Below are 19,869 nucleotides of genomic sequence, written 5' to 3'. Positions count from 1 at the left end.
CACAATGCTGAGGGGCATGCAGGATTCATAAGGAACCTGCAGGAATTTCTTCTTTCCTCCAAACACATACCTAAGCATTTATTTCACAAGCTGCTTCTGGCCGTGAAAAACAATCATCTTTAAGCCCCAAGGGAATGGTGTAATAGTGGAATAATAGAACTGATATGCAGGGGCACAATACCTACCTGCGAGCATCTCCAGGTACAAGAGTCACGAAAGGACCAGACAAATCTTCTGTGTTTCACATAAGGCGGGGAAACAATGCCGTGCTCACTAGCTGTTTTCAGGGAAGTGCCAGGACTTGGAAAACATCAATTCCTGGGAGTCGGAGTTTTCTGCAATGTGACCCCAGGAGACTTTCCAACTTTTATTCCCATTTTCTCTTCCCACACAAGCCGAGTGACCTCTACTTCTGGCCTGTGTCCCTGGTTGATCCCCCACCACACACCTCCCGATCCATAACCTGCACATCTGCAGCTCAGGTCAAATGCTCTTGACTGACCTTCCCAGAAACCTCTCTGATGCTCACACCTCTTCCCACCCCGGGTGCTCAAAATAAACACAAAAGTCAGTGGGATTATTCTGTTTCTATGCTGGACCTCTATTCTTTGTAAAGTTGTGTTTGTACATCATAAATTACTATTTACAAATGTTTCACTGTTCCCACTCTACTAGAAACTTCTAGAAAATGATGTCTAATTCATCTTTATGTGCCTGCAACATTTCACAAAATGTTATTGTTTATTTTGTTAAACAAGTAAGTAAAATGACTGAGAATGAGGAAAAAACCCAAATTCCCCAACAGCACTAACTTTTATAAGGGAATTGGGATCCAAGGACTGTAATTCCCTCCACTGCCAACGGAAGACCACGTGCTCACTTCCACAGATGAGACTGAAAACGACCTTCGGCACAATAACAAGAAGCGCTAAATTCCAAGGCCAGAGTTCTCTGTGTTCTGATAAAACTTGTATTTCCCAGATTTATTATTTTTTTAATACACCAACCATAGTTAGGAACACTAATATGTTTTTACATCTGGGGATCTGGGTGTCAGCCAGACAGACTCCGTAGTTGCACTTTTATACACAGACAGAGCATTCTCTGAGCTCAATGTTGTTAGTCATCCCGAACCCACTCTGGAAGGCAAACACCCTCACTCTCATAAACAGGAAATAAGAGGGTTTGCCACATCAGAGCTGGCTCTGTAATCCTTCCTCTGCTGAAAAGGTGTGCAGCAGACACACACATACATTCCCGGAGCACTTTCTTCCAAAGAGCAAATTTGCATCTCAGTGGCTTCTGGTAGCTTGAGACTCCACACGACTCATATATCAATTGAGAAAGGAAGTGATTCAAAGTGGGGTGAGAGATTAAAAAAAGAACCCCAGGCTGCAATTACCTTCATCATCGGTAAGTGTTTGCTGGTGTCTAAATGGGAGAAGGAACAGAGAGGCCTTTTCTGTTTTGCCTCCTGGTAAATAAACCCCCAATTTTAACAATGGCGATATGAATAGCTGTTTGTACGTGGGAAATGCATGCACGCCACGCAGCACGTCCAGCGCTCACAGACAGACTTTGTTCAGGAGGTCCATGTCCAATGAAACTCTCTTAAAAGCTGTTGGACTTTTTCAAAAGAGGGCATACACTAGAAAAGGGATTTTCCTACTTAAATCACAAAAACAGCATTAATGGCAATCCAGTACAAACAGGGCTGGCGTGTCCAATCCCTTCAATGGTCGCCTTGTTGGCTTAAAAATAACACCAGGCTCTTTAGGGGATTCCAGGGGTAAAATTAATTCTCTCTATAAAGAGCCTTCACAGACAATATTTCCGCTCAAGTCAAACAGAAAACTGGCTAGCCTGTGGACAGTTCCTCTCTTTCTGCGGGGGAATCGCAAAGGCACAAACTCAAATCCTTAGACTCGGGAATCCAAGGGTCATTCATTTCTAGAGAAGCAAAGGAACCTAATATTGAGGTTGGCTCATCCAGCCTCCACGGGTTTTTGTCCTGCTCCACACAGAGTCTCATGGGAGTATGACAGCAAAGCCGTGACTGCTGCAAGCTCTTTGTTCCTCCGTGCACTCAATATGCTGAAGGGACGGTGTCTTGGGAGGAACAAACAAGGCAAGCAAGTCGAGACTGGCTGTGCCAGGGGGTGGACGTTGGGGGCATATAAGCCCTAATTCAGAAAATGGCAACATATACACACAATAGCTAAAATTTACTGAGAACCTGACCCATACTGTCTTATTGAATCCTCAAAACCTTGACACAGAAGGATTCAGAAAATAGTAGGTCCTATGCTCAAGTTCATACCCACCCCACCCACTTCAGACTAATGGCCACAGGCAGTAGGAATAAGCTGTTGAACTGGAGCTTGCATTACCCCAGCCCTCCTGAAGGTGGCACTCTAGCAGGACCCAGGAATCTGCATTTTCACAGGCGAGCTGTAGGTGCACTGTGAAGTGTGAGAACCATTTCCCTGATGTCAGTAGGATGCTTCCTTTCTGGAAAAAGCACAGAAGCTGAACACAGCTCACAACCACCCCCCTGGCCCCTTGAGACCTGCCCCGGCTGGTCAAGACGTCTTTCAGTCAGACATAAAAGTAATGAGAGCTATCTTACTCTCTTTACTCTCTTAATCACACCTGATTAAGAGAGTAAAGGTAACAAATACAAATTTCTGGATACCTGACCAAAACCAAAAATAGATCAAGAGCCTTGAACTTCACGTGCCTTATTCCCTGGGCCTCAGTAAATATTCAGCTTGGATAGTCAAGAGACAGACACACTTGAAACACCGGCCTAGGGCTTCTGCTTCCTCTGCTGATATTCTTGCAGCTTCTCTATAAAAACCAGGGCTTTCCTGTCAGAGCGCCAGCTGTTTGGTTTCTATTAACAGGCAGAAGACTGGCTTCTCGGGAAAACAAAATGGGAAAAATCTTCCTTCTTTTCAAGTGCAGCTGGCCACCTGTAAGTGTGGGTTCTGCACCTGCAGATTGGACCAGCCCTGGACTGAACACATCAGGGGGAAATGTCCTGTTCTTGACGACGTGGTTGCATGTGTACTGAACATGGACAGACTTTTTTCCCTTATTGTTTTTCCCTAAACAATACAGTATAACTATTTATATTTTACTAGCTATTATAAATAATATAGAGATTTAAAGTATATGGGGGTGTGTGTGTGTAGGTTATTTGCAAATACCACACCATCTTATAGGAGGGACTGGAGCATCTTCAGATTTTGACATCTGCAGGGGTCCTGGAAATAAGTCCCCGTGGATACGGAGGGATGGCTATGCCAGGCTACCTTCTGGCCTGCCATGGAAGTGCATGGCCAGGAACCTGACATTTAGGGAAAGTGGACTCAGAAATGACCACTCCTAAGTAGAATTCAAAGTTGTATGAAAAACTGTTTAAAGTTATTCAAATTATTTTTTTACTTAAACAATTTTTATTGTTTAGTAATATCATGAGATTGCTGCTTTCTAATTCATTCCTAAAGCAAACCCGTCATTTTTAATGGAACATTCCGCTGCCCGGGTGAGGGAAGAGGAGAAGCAGATTTGCAGACTTTTTGCCGTGTAAGGAAGGAGCTGGGCTGGGCACTAGCAGACGCCAATCCCTGAGCCTCTGGGCGACCTGCTAGGGCAGGGGTGGGAGCCTCCTTTTTTGGGTGAGGACCAGGGCTCAGTGTCCTCATCTGGGCTCCCCAGAAGCAAAGTCTGAGCCCGGGAGGCAGGAACAGAAGTTTACTTGGAGGGGGACCCCGAGAAGCCCAAGCAAGGGAGTAGGAAAGGGGAGCCCTAAAGGGTAGAAAGTCTTCGTAAAAGGTGTGAAAGTGATGTGCAAACAGGGCTCACTTCCAGGGGCCATATGAAGAAGTGTCCAACTGGGGGGCGGGGGGGGTAGAACACAGGATGGCATTCACCCATGCCCGTCCCTCCCTAGCAGAGGGCTGCCCCCCAAATTGCACAACCTGGAGAGGGCAGGCCAAGAGTTGAGCCCAGGCCTGACTAAAAGCCTGCAGGCTTGTCCCCGCATCACTCCCCTCCTCAGTGTTGACAAAGGCGGGCCTCTCATGTAATTGTGATATTATGCACAAATGAGAGACCCACTCTTCTCTCTTCATCTATCATTTTCTCACCTACACACTCCAGATTTCCTTTCTCCCTAACCTTAAAAATGGACAGACAGCCTTCTGGGATGCTCACTCCCAGGCTTTTACTTCCTTCATAAGCTGCGCAACGACTTCCAAAAGAAAAACAAATTCCGCACGCGAAGAACATTTGGGAAAGCAGTCCACCATGCTGGTTGGTTTCCAGCCCAAGCGCATTTCTACAGAACAGGAAAGGGGCCAGTCAAAGCCGGGCAGAGCTGGCAGTGGGCCCACAGCATGCAGTCTGGCCAGGAACCCCGAGTGGCTGTGGCTCTGGCCTGGCTGGTGGGGAAGCACTGTTCGGGGAAGGGAGGGACACGCAGATGTGGACACCGCAGCTGTGTAGGGACCTGAGTGAAGAACACCTGTGGACAAGCACTGTCGATTCTGACTAGCTAAGCCCTGTGCACACACAGACACGGCGCTCCTTAGGTAAGCCACGAGGCCGAGACATCAATATGGCTCCCTAGGATGAGCCACGCCACAGCTAACATATCTGGGATCTCTGCTTTATTCTGCTTACTTGAGTTAAAAAAAAAAAAGGCCCTGGCTGCTGTGGCTCAGTGGATTGAACACTGGCCTGTGAACCAAAGGGTCGCTGGTTTGATTCCCAGTCACGGCACACGGCTGGTTGCAGGTCAGGTCCCCAGTAGGGGGTGCATGAGAGGTAACCACACATTGATGTTTCTCTCCTCCTCTTTCTCCCCGCCTTCCCCTCTCTAGAAATAAAATTTTTAAACAAAAGATGGTAAACAAGCTTAACTGACCTGCTTGATCCTTACTACTTAACTAAAAGGACAAATGTACTACTTTTGCCACTTTCTACAGAAACTCATTCCTGCAAGTACCAAAAGCGTTGTGACTGCAGTGACTTCTTATGATGATAAGACACACGGAGACATAACAGGCAGGGAACGTATCCCTCAAGAATAATGAGTCCAGACAGGGGACATGCGTGCGTAGTGCGGCCTGCAACACAGCCCCAGGAAGCTGAATGATGGCCCTCAAGGAACCAAGCCATTAATGAGTTTCACCATCATCCTTGTTTTAGGATACCCACTTTTCTACACCAAACAGTCGATTGAATGGTATTGTAAATTGGAGTGAGGCCTCGAGAGAGGAGAAGAAAGCACAACCTACCTTAGTGAGTCACAAATCTTACAACCTGTATTTTTCACTTCCAAAAATGACCTAACAAACTTGCTTTATAATTAAATCTATCCTAACAACTTCTCTTTTGTGTTTTTCATCCACTCTTGGTAATCATGCAGAGATTTGAATTGGAAATCTGCTATGATTGTAATTAGGTATAAAAATTACATTGTGCTTGCTGGGTAAAGACCCTGTGCTCAGTCTCCTGTGGGGGCCTGACTGGCTTCCTCCAGGAGCACAGAGGGAAACTGCAGGTTTTTGGTATTAGCTGGAACCCCTAATTTACTTGACTACGACATTTGAAATATGCGTACATGATAAGCTCAGAAATTTAAACCTTCAAATGATGGCCTCATATGGAAATTTTACCTTTAGAAGAATAAGCTGGCAAACAAGTTTTCATTTGAAGGCCTATCCCAAATTTTAAAATTCATGACCTGCACCGAAAGTGTGCAGTTTACTAAGAAAGTAGCACTTAACAAAAGAGATAAAGAACTGAATTGCCCTGACTATTCTAAGATTACTGCAAAATGTGTTTGCCTTTGATTCAACCCAATAGAAAATCAACCTTGGCATTTATGTTGGCTTTCATCTACTTTCAATCACAAAGCAATTACAATACTAAATATCATGGGTGACTGGTATAAAAGATTCTGCAATTTTAAAGAATGTTACTTTGTATGAAATTATTTTCTATTTCCATGAAAGTGTTATGATTTCTAAAATGCACGAAGTTTCGAACAAGTCCACTTGGTTGGCATTTGTGTTCTTTTCATAATAAATGAGAAAATATCTTTTAAACAGTTTAAATCATCTAAGTTTGTCAGCAAAACAACAGCCTAAAAATTTGAGCTGTGGTTACCAGTGGTTAGGAAGAAAGAAAAAACAAAGCTTACCATTTGCTGTGTTCTTTTTAAAGTTATCCAGGAATTCCTCCAGAAGCTGGGACTGGTTAGGAGGAGGCAACAGGCCCTTCTGGTCCCTTTGGAACAGGTCGCTGTCCGACCAAGAAGTACACAGGGTTCCCTTTGTGTCTGGTGGCCGGGCAAGCAGAGTGAGCCCAACGCTCTTCTCAGAAAACAGGGCCTCCATCTGCTTAAGGTCAAGATCAGATACAGCTTCCCCATTTAAGGTCATGATCTCATTGCCCTTTCTCAGCCCTAGAACCAGAAGGAGAAACAGAGGGAGAAAGAAGAGACAGATTACTGAGAGGAAGGTTTCAAGATGAAAGAAAGCTGCAAACCGTGTGCTCTGAGGGCTGTTCAGTTGCTATCATCAAAGAAAGTACCAAAATGTACTTAGATGCCAATGATAACGAAACACATTTCTGCTCTCTCAAGGCTAGGATTAGAAGGAGCAGTTTGAAAACGAAACAATTTGAGAGTGATTCAAACGAATTGTTCTTCTATTTATCTGATGGTAAGCGCCCTAGGAAACTACACCTGTTTGCAAGATGAAAACCATGCTGTCTGCCTGGCTGTCTGGAAAATATGCATGTATGTTTCCTCTGTGTATGTGTGTTCTCTCTCTCTCTACCCCCCTCCCACACATACACACTTTAAATTACACTATTTACTTTCTTTACAATTCCTGGGGAAACCATTTTCTGACCCAACTGCAAGAAGGAACTTTCACTAGCCAGACTGCATTCTACAGTTGCTAACTCGAAGGGAGCAGAGCTATCCCGCACCGCACGGACCTTCCCCATAGGCCAAGCCGTCAGGGAGGACGTCGCTGACAAATATCCGGCTGAGACGCTGGTGCTCACCCACCTGCGCTGTCACTGCGAACCCTGGGGGTAAAAACAAAAGGGAGACACAAGTCCAAACTCGTCACACTGGCTCATTTCCCCACCGTGACCGGCAGTATTTTCTCAGACATCTGTTATTAGAAGGACAGTATGTTGACAAAGTCTAAGTTATAACTATTTTGAAAGCATAACTATCCAGCAGGGTCAGAAAGAGAGACACACGCCAGAGCTAACGGGTTAGGAAACATGAACACACCGCCTTATCGGAAGGTGGAGGCCACAGACCCGTGTTCACAGCAGCAGCCTTACTCACAACAAGCAACAGGCCCAAGCCACCCAGCTGTCTACCCACAGAGGAATGGACAAACACACTGTGGGATATCCATAGACTGGGATACGATTCATGCATTAAAAAGGAGGACATTCTGATACAGGATACAACATGGAAAAACCTTAACTTAAGGACATTGTGCTCCGTGAAAATAAGCCAGGCACAAAAGATCAGATACTATATGAGGTAACTAGAATAATCAAATTCGTAGAGACAGAGGGTAGTATGGGGGCTGCCAGGAGCCGGGGGCAGGAAGAACGGGAGTTACTCTTTAACAGGGGCCAAGTTGCAGTTTTGCAAGATGAAAACAGCCCTGGAGACGGATGGTGGTGATGGTGCACAACAGTGTGAATGTGTGCAATGCCATCGAACTGCCATTTTTAACCATTCAACGACAATAAACTTTGCTCTGTGTATTTCACAATTGAATGTTTTTACATCGAAGACCAAAAAATACTCTTACTGAAATCAATCAAATTCAGTTCAATAAAATATTTGTCAAGAAACAACCCCATACGGACGGGCCTAGGAATTTTCAGGAGGAAAAACACTTGGATGGAAAGAGTGCTGGCCCTAAAAGTGACCACACGCAGAGCCTCGGTGAACACACTTCCCTCCCCGCTGACTCCGCAGTCAGGGGCACCTGTTTCCATGTCCTGGTCTCATAGGACACCGGGGGCCCTTCAATGACAGGAAGAAGGCCATCTACCTCAGTTTGCTCTGGGCCTCGGGCAAAGCCTAACCGACAGGGGTCACTGGAAAGCATCTGTGCAACTGTCTTCATTCAGCCCGTCACTCAAGTGCAAAGGAGACTCGCAAGGGAGACCCTGGGAAGCTGAGTGAGGGCCAACACAAGGACAGACAAAATGCTAAGAAGGCTTTAAGCAAAAAGCGCCATAACATTTGGGTCAAAAGTATTATGGAAATCAGGAAACGAAGCACAGATCATAAAAAGGACACTTGAACATAATAAACATTGAGTAGAATTTGATCAGCTGGAATCATTTTAAGAAAAACAATTACTGGTATATTAATAATATTTTTAACAAGATAAGAAATAGTCCTTCTATGGAGATATTCATTGACAATTATCTACTTATTGAGTTCCTATGGTAAAAAACAGAATAAAAGACAGAAGGGAATTTTAACACATGAACACAGTCAATAAGGAGCGCAAGGACAAGTTTGAATACAGATAAACAGAAATGCAAGCATTAAATATCACAAAGTGCGTCGGGTAGTATGGACCCGTAATTGTGAAACTGAGGCTAAAGCAATCATGCAGGCTTCTTCAAGCAAGTGGGACCTTCAGTTAGTTCTTGAAGGGCAGATCTGACTGACACATCAGGGAGGAGGGACGAGGGAGCGGGTGGGAGCCGTGAAGGGAAGTTCTCCAGTGGGGAGGTTAGCTAAGAGCAAAGGCAGTGAAGACACGGAGATGGAGAGCACCGTGACTCACATGCATCACGAGTTAGTCAGCTTAGAACAGACCTGGCCCACAGTAAACCCACTGTAAGTGTTATCGTCATCATTTCAAATGTCTTATCGACTCCTTTTCATCATTTCGGCATCTTTCCCTAATATTAATGTATCTTTTTGGCCTGCTACTCTACATAAATAAAAATTGAAGAAAGATGAAGTTCAGAAACTACTGGCAGGATTTCTGAAAATGTACATTTAAAGGGAAAAATTCGGGGAAACAAGGAGAAGGCTGTGCCCATGCTCACCGAAGTCAGACACACTCCCCGTCTTCGTGAGCTGCACATCGTAGACACTGAGGGGAAAGACTTCTATTTCATCGTAAACCTGCCGGAGGTAAAAAGAGCAAAGTCAGGGATTAGATGTCACGATGTCTTGGAAACTTACTTAGATTGTTTCCAAACTAGATGCCAAATTTCAACAGAACTTTCCCCCCAAATCACTTAGTTTCAAAATGAAGAGGCCACGAATAATGGTTCAGACTCTCTCTCCCCCTGGGGCTGACGCACGCACCTGATTTTGCATGAATTCGTGTGGTGAGGGGGTACAGTACTCGATGTTTTCATCTCCCAGTTTTCGGAGTTGCAGGCCGTGGTGGCTGGGTTCCAACTGCCTCATCTATGAGGGAAAAGACAATCATCCACACTTTAAGTATTCTTTCTAAATCCATCACTGTTTATTAAAAATCACAGTAGGAATTTCTTTAAAAAAACGCCATATGTAACTTGCTGAGTTGAAACCTATATAGAAAAGATTGAATTTAAATGTGTAAGAAAGGCAAGAAAATAATTATTTTCAAGTACATCTTCTCTAAATGATAACTGCTTATCACTAAAAGCGAGAGACCTTTTAAGGAGGTTCTGGGAGCACACGGGTGACACGAGAATGAACGGGGTGAGTGAAAAAAGGAGGTTCACAGTTGCAAGTACTTGAAACACAGCGTTTATTCTCGTTTTATTCTTCTATCATTGATTTCTACCACAACTGTCAGCCTACTTTGTCGACCCCTGTACCACACTATTCTCAGCAAATGCTCCCTCTTCACACACTGGTTGTCCCTAGCTTTGTTTCCCACACTGACGCATAGATTTATGAAACGTGAACAAACTCATATGCTACAGACTTCAGATTTAGGAATTTCCTACTCTAAAAAGTGTTCAAAAGGAAAATGTATACACTCATATACTTGCTCGCTCTCTCTCTCTCTCTCTCCTGTCTCTCTGTCTCTCTCTCTCACTTTTAACAATGAGAAGTTATCTCAGGTCTATGTTCTACCTGGGTCTAGTTGACCCACTACTTTTGACATCCTCTATGACTTAGAAACTTTATCAAGTTAAAAACTGATGTCATTGCTATAAAACAACTTTGCTGACCGACTGAATAAAAACCTTACATAATGGAGGAAAAGGAAATTAAATTAATAATATGAGCTACACATACAAATGTCTGGGATACTAAGGCTTAACTCAAGGTGACAAAGGAGAACGAAAATGAAGAATCACCCACCTCTACTAAGTGTATATGGTGAAGAGTTACCGAACTCTAAATGCCATTTTTTTAACCATTCCACATATTTGATTGCACTTCTCTCTGAAAACTTAAAAATATTTCAGCTCTCCTGCACCATCTGGTGGTCTGAAAACATCTACTCTGGTGGTGCTAAGTGCATTTCATCCATTGCGGTGGGCTCTCTTTAAGACTTATCATAAGCAACCTTTTCGGAAATAAAACCCAACTTGAATAATAAAGAGAATATCTCACAACAGTCTTCAAGAAACCACTATCGATGGCATCAAGTGGCTTCTTTCATCTAGAGAAACTTGGTAAAACTACTTAGTATTAAATCAAACTTACTTCAATGTTTATGCCACTTTCTTCTAGGGCACCATCCCTAAGTAAGTTAAACAACAACAGCCTTCATATTTATTCTAGATAGAAAGATGTATGTAGAATTCCAGTAAAACAGCTCAGGTTCTTTATGAAGGCAAGGGGTCATGCCCTAACAATTCCTACTTCTAAAAGATGGTGAAGGAGAATGCTAATTAATAGGTATGTTAATTAATAATGTTCTCTGGTACAGAAAGCGAGGCGTTCGACACTGCATAGATTTAGAAGGCACAGGAAAGCAACATTAAGGATTCTTTTTCTTCAGAAGCATATGTCTGCAGCAAACTCGATTACCTTGCATGCCAAAGTCAAAACATCTTCTACCCTGTGTTCCGGCCTGATTGTCACAGTAACTCCCTGGTTGTCCTGGAAGTGAACGTAAGCCTGGGTCTCCCATGCGTTGTCTCGGGAAACGCCATCCACGGCGGAACCGTACATATGCAGAAGTTCATCAACCTGTGTTAGATCCCAAGAGAAAATGCAGACAGATGTGATGTTTTTTTAAACGAGAGACACACTGAAATAATATCCCCTTACTCTAAAGCGCATTTTACAGCAAACCCCTTCACGTGCCTTACGTGTCCGGCTCCTCCGGACCCTCTGGGGCAGACAAGCCCAGCGTTTCCTAAACCCACATGAACCTGACGCCCAAGGACCTTAATCTCAACACCTCGTTCAAATCTATTTATAGAGGCTATGAAGATGTCAGCTGACCCCTGACCGAGCTCTAGCCCCCATGCCATTTTGCCTCCCAGCCCAGGTTAGAGCCCTGCAGTCAGTGGAAGGACCGCTCCATCCCCACCCTCTCCGGTCTGGAGGAGAAGGCTGAGAAGAGGCACCGAGACGTCAGCGCCAAGATCCTGGTGGACTTCATATACACTCTCGCCCATGGCCCCCGATGGCTGCTTGCATCCCAGCCCTGAACTGCACTTAAGCGAAGCATGCCCTTCTTCTCACCTATTTTGACCCTTCATCCTGGAGAAAATATTTTTTCTGTTTCACATCTAGATATTTTTTAGAAATCATCCCAAACATAAACCTTTTCCAAACAAACTGAGTTTCCTAAACTTCCTCACCACAGCAATTCAATGACCTCGTGCTAATCTGTACTTCTGAGTTCAGCTTCGGTGAATCTTTGTTGAAGACTCAACACGTCTCCCCACTTCATGATGAGTGATATACGAGCGCACCACTCCTGCCCACACCATGCTGTGTGTTCAGTAGTTTCTGACCCAAAATGTCTTGACTCCCATGCCCCACCATCCCTAATCACAGGATCTTGCCCAGAGTGACTTTTTTTTTTTAAGATTTTATTTATTTATCTTTAGAGAGGAAGGGAAGGAGAGAAGGAGAGAAATATCAATGTATGGTTGCCTCTGGTGTGTCCCCTGCCGGGAACTGGCCTGCAACCCAGGCATGTGCCCTGACTGGGAATCGAACCGCGATCGTGTGGTTCCCAGGCCCGCACTCAATCCACTGAGCTACACCAGCCAGGGCCAGAGTGACTTCTTTTTGTTTCCCCAGATGAAAAAAGTCCTCAAACAAAAACCGTTTTGCTGATGCAAAAGAGGTGAAACAAAAGAAGGCAGAAGCACTCACTAAAAGGCATCAAAATCTTCAAGTTCAGAGAGAGTGGATAAAGCGGCATTTTTCCCTCTTGGACCCCACCCTGCATACGCACCTACAATGTGTGTTGCCCCACCCCAGTAAACAAACACCGAGGCTCCATCCCTTACTACAGAACAGGCACACTGAGACCAAAAAAAAAGGTCCAAATGAAAGAACAGATCAAAGCTCCAGGAAAAATACAACTAAGCAATGAAGAAATAGCCAAACTATTATTAGATGCACAGTTCAAAACACTGGTTATCAGGATGCTCCAGGAACTCACTGGGTACTTCAACAGCATAAAAAAAAAAGACCCGGGCAGCAATGAAAGTTGCATTATGTGAAATAAAGAAAAATCTACAGAAAACCAACAGTGACTGGAAGGAAACCAGGACTCAAATAAATGGTTTGGAGCAAATGGAAAAAATAAACTGTCAGCCAGAACAGAATGAAGAAACGAGGATTCAGAAAAACGAGGAGAGGCTTAGGAACCTTCAGGACATCTTTAAACTTTACAACATCTGAATCATAGGGGTGCCAGAAGGAAAAGAGGAAGACCAAGAAATTGAAAATTTGTTTGAAAAAATATTGAAGAACTTCCCCAATCTGTCAAAGGAAATAATGTCAGGAAGTTCGGGAAGTTCAGAGTGTCCCAAAGAAGTTGGACCCAACGAGGAACACCCCAAGACACACAATAACATTACCCAAAATGAAAGATAAGGAATCTTAACAGCAGCAAGAGAAAAGGAGACAGTCACCTACAAAGGAGTCCCCATAGAGTATCAGCTGATTTCTCAAAAGAAACCTTACAGACAAGAAGGGGCTGGAAAGTATCCAAAGTCATGAAAGGCAAGGACCTACATTCGAGTCTACTCTATGCAGCAAAGCTATCATTTATAATAAAAGGGCAGATAAAGGGCTTCCCAGATAAGGTCAAGTTAAAGAAGTTCATCATCACCAAGCCTTTATTATATGAAATGATAAAGGGACTTATCTAATAAAAAACATTAAAAAATTAACAGTAAAATGACAACAAACAACTATTAACAACCAAACCTAAAAAAAAAAAAAAACCTAAGCAAATAACTAGAATAGGAACAGAATCACAGAAATGGAGATCACCTGAAGGGTTATCAGTGGGGGAGGGAGAGGGAGGGGGAAAAGGTACAGGGGATAAGTAGTATAAATGGTAGGTAGAAAACAGACAGGAGGAGGTTAAGAATAGCATAGGAAATGTAGAAGCCAAAGAACTTATATGTACAACCCATGGACATGAACTAAATGGGGGGAATACGGGTGGGAGGCAGGAGAGAGAGGAATAAAGGGGGGGAACAGGACAATCCTAACAGCATAATCAATAAAATATATTTTAAAAATCTTTGAGCTCAAAAACTGTTGAGTGGTGGAAAAATGTCTCAGTAGGTGTATTGCATCAAATGGAGAGTACTTTGAAGGTGACTGAAGTTTAAACATAAAAATAAATACACAATTTTTATAAACAAATCCCATTTCTTGGGTCTTCTTCTCGTACTTTGAATTCTGTGCATTAAAAAAGTAAAAGATCCTATGTAGGATTAAAAATTAGAATAGAGTAAAGAAATTAAAAAAAAACAGGTGAGGCAAAGCAAGAAAGACCCATCTTTCTGGGTTGCCATTTGTGAATGTGAGCGGCATTTCTGTCTGTCACGGATGTGTCACGGCCTGCACGTTTTCTTGGACAGATGATGGCAGCCTAGGACAAATAGGAACCTCAAGTGCCAAAAGGAGAGAGAAATGGAGGCACAGGTGCTTGGAGCCAAGGACGAGGGAATCCGCCTGGACACCTCTCTCTCCTGAAGGGTTCTTTTCTCATAGGATCCCACTTCATTCCCCAGAAAATCTTTCACTCTTTGGCATCTAAGCAGCAATTTCAACCAGGTGAGGCAGCGACAACCAGGTCCCGCCTTAAAGGCGCAGACCCCGCCTCTCAGAACTCACTTGCTCAGAGTCGAACTAAACCCCAGCAGAGGTCACTGTGGAGTAAGAAACCACACAAGCAGCTGGCCCAGAGCCTATCAGAGTCCCCATTCCCGCTGCAAGCAGTTCCATTTGCGCTTTTAGAACAGAACAGGAAAAATGTCGCTGAGGATGGACGGATGGGGGAGGGACAGGGGAGATGCAGATTCACACCTACAGCCCCCTGTCCTCCTGTCCCATCCCTCCTGCCCATCGGAGAGGCCACCACTCAGGCCAGTGGAATCAGCTTTGAGGTGCTGCCAGTCACTCACCATCCCCAGCCCTCGGAGGTCAGCACCTTCTCAACCCTCTATTTAACAGGTGAGGGAAATGAGGCTCGGAAGATCCCAGAACCTTGCCCCAGCGCACAAAGGGATCTGTGACCGTGGTACTGTGGGGACTTGAACCCCGAAACCTGGCTTGAGCATGTGCTCACCGCCAGGACACCGCACAGAAATACACCTGGCAGTCACCTCCCCACAAAAAGGATGCAGCCTAACTTTCCCAATTCCCCTCCTTTATATAAAACACACACCAAGTTCTGGTTGAATAAAAGGGCTCACGTGCCATCCCCGCCAAGGAGTGAATGCTGTCTGTGCTTCCGGACCCTCCTTCACGTCCATTACCCTCTGCACAGCTCTAGTGCGGAAACCATTCACATCCTTCAAGCTAGTTTCAAATGCTCCTCCCATCTCACGAAGCGCCTCCTGCTCGCTTCCCTCATTCCCCCAATTCCACACAATTAGATGTGTCCACTCTCCTGGGTCCTTGGTATATAGCACCTGGCTGAGCCCAGGTCACGAGACAGTCATTCCCAGGCCGCTCTGGCGCCCCCAGGTGCTAAGATGCAGCAGAGGCTTCTGGGACTCCTTCCTCAGCCCTCAACACGCTGAGTCCCATACTCAGGACACCCCCGACACGTGGGTGTCGACTTGGAAACAACCAGAAATTCTCTGTCATACATAGGCTTGCAAAGTAAAAGCTATCTATGCTTACTATCTTATTCAAATCTGTTTACCGAGTGTCAACTTCTTAATCTTCCCTAAAAGTTCAAGAAGAGACATTAACCGATTATTAGCAGGGGAAAAGTTCTAGACAAGAGACTAGTGTGCAGGGAAATACAGAGATAGAAGGAAGAACAGAAGAAATATTCGCATTGTACGTAATTAAATAGGGCCTTGTGCCCGCAACAGCTCTGAGGAATCATTTTCTGAGTCTACCCCCTGACCTAAGGTGGAGTGGGTGGCCGAAGACAAGCTGCCTATCAAAGCCAAGGAGGACTCAGAACTTCTCGAGATCCCTCAATGAGAGTTTATAACTAATTTTTACTGTATATCACACACACACATATCCCAGAAGTGTGTGCAATTACAGAGGCAAAACCTGGTTATTCAAAGGAGGCGTCGAGAATGTGGAATTTAATTGGAACTGGAAAAAGAAAAAGCTACCTGGTGCTTACAGCTCTCCTAGGTTGTTGTACATTTTGCCCATTTGGACGGAAAACTGGATTGACTCCCTCAAGGGGCAATGCTATCCACGCCGAAAATACACATGCTTTACTCCCAATGAGCCAGACAACACTCTCCTACATTCTGTTCCACGAAAGGAACAGAGGCTCTCGAGACTGTGCACAACAAACGGAGCCATCTGGAAAACACTCGTTCCAGTTGAATCTTTAATGACTCACCCCGCGCGTGCAGTTGGCTACCTCGGTCAAAACTGTTGCACACCCAGCCTCCCTCCTACTCCCCCTCGCCCTCCCCCTGACAATTAGTTTCCAATTAGCCCATTTCAGATTTCCAGGTCCCAGAGAAGACAGACGGAGACAGTAAAATATAACAGCCAATTTGGGTCAAATCCCAGCCTTGGCAGGGCTGGTTATCCACAGTCTCTGGGCTTCATTTTTTCACCTTTGAAGGGGGCTGCGAATGGCAGCCTCTCGGGTGGGGGGGAGGGGGGAGGGAGGGGCAGGGGTGTCGGGGACTGGTGTGAGGAATGGCACTGAATGGTACAGACACTGTGCCTTGTTGTATGAAGGACCCCAACCCTGTGAAAGAACTTTGTCGAAGTTCAGCCTGGACGGTAGCACTACAGTGTAATGAGTTTAGCCACTATGACCCCACGATGGCCACTATAAAGACCTGACTGGGAATCACCCCAGGGGGCTGTGGTGACCACTGACAGCAGATGCCCCCTGGTCAGTCCAGCTCTGACCAGCAGTTGCTGACCTGCAGCCCGGGCGTCTGAGCTAACTTAATTAAGGTTTACAAACCACTGCAAACCCCCTTGTAGGGCAACTTCCACAGAAGCTGCTATTACTACTATTATTATTATTACTATTACTACTCCTCCTACCACCACTACGACATGAATGGTCCCCAAAGCACAGGTCAGATTCCTTCTGTTCCGTGAGAGGCACAGAAGCTCCGGGTGTTCTCACAGCAGATGCTGCCGGATCAAACGGCTGGTAATTGCTACTTGGATCCCGGAAGGGAAGGGAGTGGCAAAATCACAGCCGGGCTGTCACTACGGGGCCCGCACCACCTGGGTGACTGGGCAAAGGAAAGTCTGTTAGCAAGTGAGATGAGGAGAGAGCAAGAAGACTCACACCTCTGGGTTTTCTTAACAGGAAGAAAATGTCGCAGAGGAGTAAGTGTCTATTTCCTTCTGGAGTTAATGTCGAAACATCCGTTAAAATGAAAGGAAAGCCCTGGCTGGTGTGGCTCAGTAGACTGATGCGGGCCTGCAAACCAAAGGGTCGCTGGTTCGATTCCCAGTCAGGGCACATGCCTGGGTTGCGAGCCTGGCCCTAGTTGGGGGCACATGAGAGCAACCACATATTAATGTTTTTTTTTTAATTTTTAATTTAATTCTTATTCAAGTACAGTTTTCTGTTTTATATTCCCTGCCCTCCCCAGTGCTCCCTACCTCCCTCCCATTTCCACCCCCACCTTAATTATTGTCCATGCGTCCTTTATACTTATTCATGTGAGTCCCTCCCCTTTTCCCCTATGATTCTCTTCCCTCTGGACCCTGTCAATATTGATGTTTCTCTACCTCTCTCCTTCCCTTTCCCTCTCTCTAAAAATAAATAAATAAAACCTTTTAAAAAATAGCAGCATACTCAAGCGAAGGCCAGTCTCTGTCCAGGTCTCAGTTTAAAAAATAAAATAAAATAATAAAATGAAAGGAAAATGGCCAATGTCTCTTCCTTCCTTCCTTCCCTCCCTCCCTCCCTTCCATCCACTCATCTGTCCATATATGTATATTATGTAGGGTTCCATACTGATATTCTATTCAAACAAACTACTCTTATAATCAAGAGTATATGGTTTCATTCATCTTTTCCATTTTAAAAACCAACATCAGTAATTTGTTTCCAGTTTGGAGCTAATGACTAATGTGGCAATGTTTCATTCACTGGATGCCACAGATCGTTGGGACACCCCAAGCCAATTTTCCAGGAGCCAGGGCCAAGGCCAGGGCTCCACAGTTTCTGCAATGAGGCTCCTGGAGTAGCTGCCCGCCCTGGCCTCAGTGGGGGATCTGTTGTCGCCATCGCCATAACAAACACCGCCCTGCAAACACTCACTCAGACTCCTGATTACTCATCAAGCAGTCCCTATAAAAAGCTTTCATTTGGGGCTAGCCAAACTGTCCTCTAAAAAAAAAAATGTTCAAACAGGGCTGGCTTTATTCCAACCTTAACAGATTTCAAATCAGGGTGAGTCACTGTCGAACAGTTACAGGATGCACCAAACAGAGCGGAATAGTTTAAAGCGGCCATAAACCCCCCCACCCCCCACCGCTTGGGAATGACTGCCTTTCTGTATTACAGTAGTGGACGTACCAATAATATACTGACTGTATACAAATACGTGGTTTGTGCAAGTTATAAATATTCCCCAAGAATGATTAGCAGAGGAAAACTAGTGAAATGTAATATTAATTATTTAACCAGCTACAGGCAGAATTTCAAGTCCCAGAGACACATAAACACAAATGCCTTCAATTCAATCTGCAACTCAATTTAAAACCAGTTATCTGAGTCTGCAGTACAGAAATGTAAATATGCAATTAACACAGCCCTGGAAGGCGAAGGAATTTCTTTAGCATCCCTCTATCAGAAGCAACGTTTAGTTAAAATAAATAGGGGTAGCTGTTTAAATACATATGCTTCAGGAAACAGATGCTGCAATGCGTTCCTCTCGCCCATCACAACACCAATGGGACTTGCCGATTCAATCACGAGATCTTCTGGTAATTTAAGCCCGACGTAAATAATTAATTCCAATCATGAGTGGATATTTCAGCAAGATTATATTCCAGTCCAGCATCAGTTCTGTTAATAGGAAATGCTTTGATGATGTAATATCTTAACGTTCAAAGTAAGAATTTTTTATTATTGAATACAGGAAGAGATACAATTTTAAAATTATGGGCTTTTAAAAGGATTTTATTTCTTTTTAGAGAGAGGGGAAGGGAGGGACAAAGACGAAGAGAAACATCGATGTGTGAGAGAAACATCAATCAGGTGCCTCCCGGGGGACCTGGCCCGCAACCCAGGCACGTGCCCTGACAGGGAACCGAACCAGTGACCTTTCAGCGCTCAGGCTGGTGCTCAATCCACTGAGCCAAACACACCAGGGTAAAATTATAGGTTTTATTGCAGATCAAACAATTCTCAACCCTTAAAGGACTGCATCTAATATAGACAGTAGGCAAATGCATTAGGCAAGACTATGTCCTTGGCAGTGTGCTATATATGAAGAATATACACATAATCATTAGACCTACATAGGCAGTAGTGAACACAGGTCCTCATTACAAGCTTGTCCAGGGAAACACGGCATAATAGACACTCGCTGGATGCCTGACAGTAAGAGCTGATGTGGAGTGAGAACCAAATATCTAAGAGCGATACTTAAAAAAAGAAAAAAAAAAAACAAGTGAAATCCCTGGAGAAAGGTGTGATTTGATCTGGATTTTGAAAATGGCTCTGCAAGTATATAGAAATACAGGGGCAGGGGCTGGAAATCATGTATTATGAAAAGTCTACCAATTTGTTTTTTTTTAATATTTTATTTATTTATCTTCAGAGGGGAAGGGAAGGAGAGAAGGAGAGAAATATCAATGTATGGTTGCCTCTCATGAGTCCCCTGCTGGGAACTGGCCTGCAACCCAGGCATGTGCCCTGACTGGGAATCGAACCACGATCGTGTGGTTCTCAGGCCTGCGCACAATCCACTGAGCTACAGCAGCCAGGGCAAAAGTCTACCAATTTGAAGGCATGATTTATAAAGAAGGAAGTTTGCATGTGGCTTGCTCACCCTGCCATTGCTTGGATTTAGTGAAAGGATAGAGCCAAGAACAGACAGGAGCAATGCCAGCATGTGACAGGGCCTCCGGGCACAAGCCGGACCTCTCGTTGCCCACGCTGTCTGCCCCTGACCTCTGGGGATGGGAGGTGGAGGGGACAGGGTTTGAGCAAAGGTGTCTAC

General features: G+C 44.7%; 1 protein-coding gene across 1 annotated transcript in view; it reads right to left on the bottom strand.

Moving 5' to 3' along the window:
• TIAM2 (TIAM Rac1 associated GEF 2) overlaps positions 1 to 19,869 on the bottom strand; it is a 98,274-nt gene that overhangs the window by 49,685 nt on the left and 28,720 nt on the right. The window contains exons 9-13 of the mRNA XM_037053050.1: positions 11,060 to 11,221; positions 9,392 to 9,496; positions 9,127 to 9,205; positions 7,018 to 7,110; positions 6,215 to 6,478 (exon numbers count right to left, since the gene is read on the bottom strand). Coding sequence (XP_036908945.1) covers positions 6,215 to 6,478; positions 7,018 to 7,110; positions 9,127 to 9,205; positions 9,392 to 9,496; positions 11,060 to 11,221 — 703 coding nt within the window. The remainder of the gene's footprint in view (positions 1 to 6,214; positions 6,479 to 7,017; positions 7,111 to 9,126; positions 9,206 to 9,391; positions 9,497 to 11,059; positions 11,222 to 19,869) is intronic.

Source organism: Sturnira hondurensis, unplaced genomic scaffold (assembly GCF_014824575.4).
Source record: "Sturnira hondurensis isolate 20B ecotype Veracruz unplaced genomic scaffold, ASM1482457v3 Scaffold0000167, whole genome shotgun sequence".
Classification (NCBI taxonomy): domain Eukaryota; kingdom Metazoa; phylum Chordata; class Mammalia; order Chiroptera; family Phyllostomidae; genus Sturnira; species Sturnira hondurensis.
Note: the sequence above shows the minus strand (reverse complement) of the source record. Positions and strands in the feature narration are given on the sequence as shown.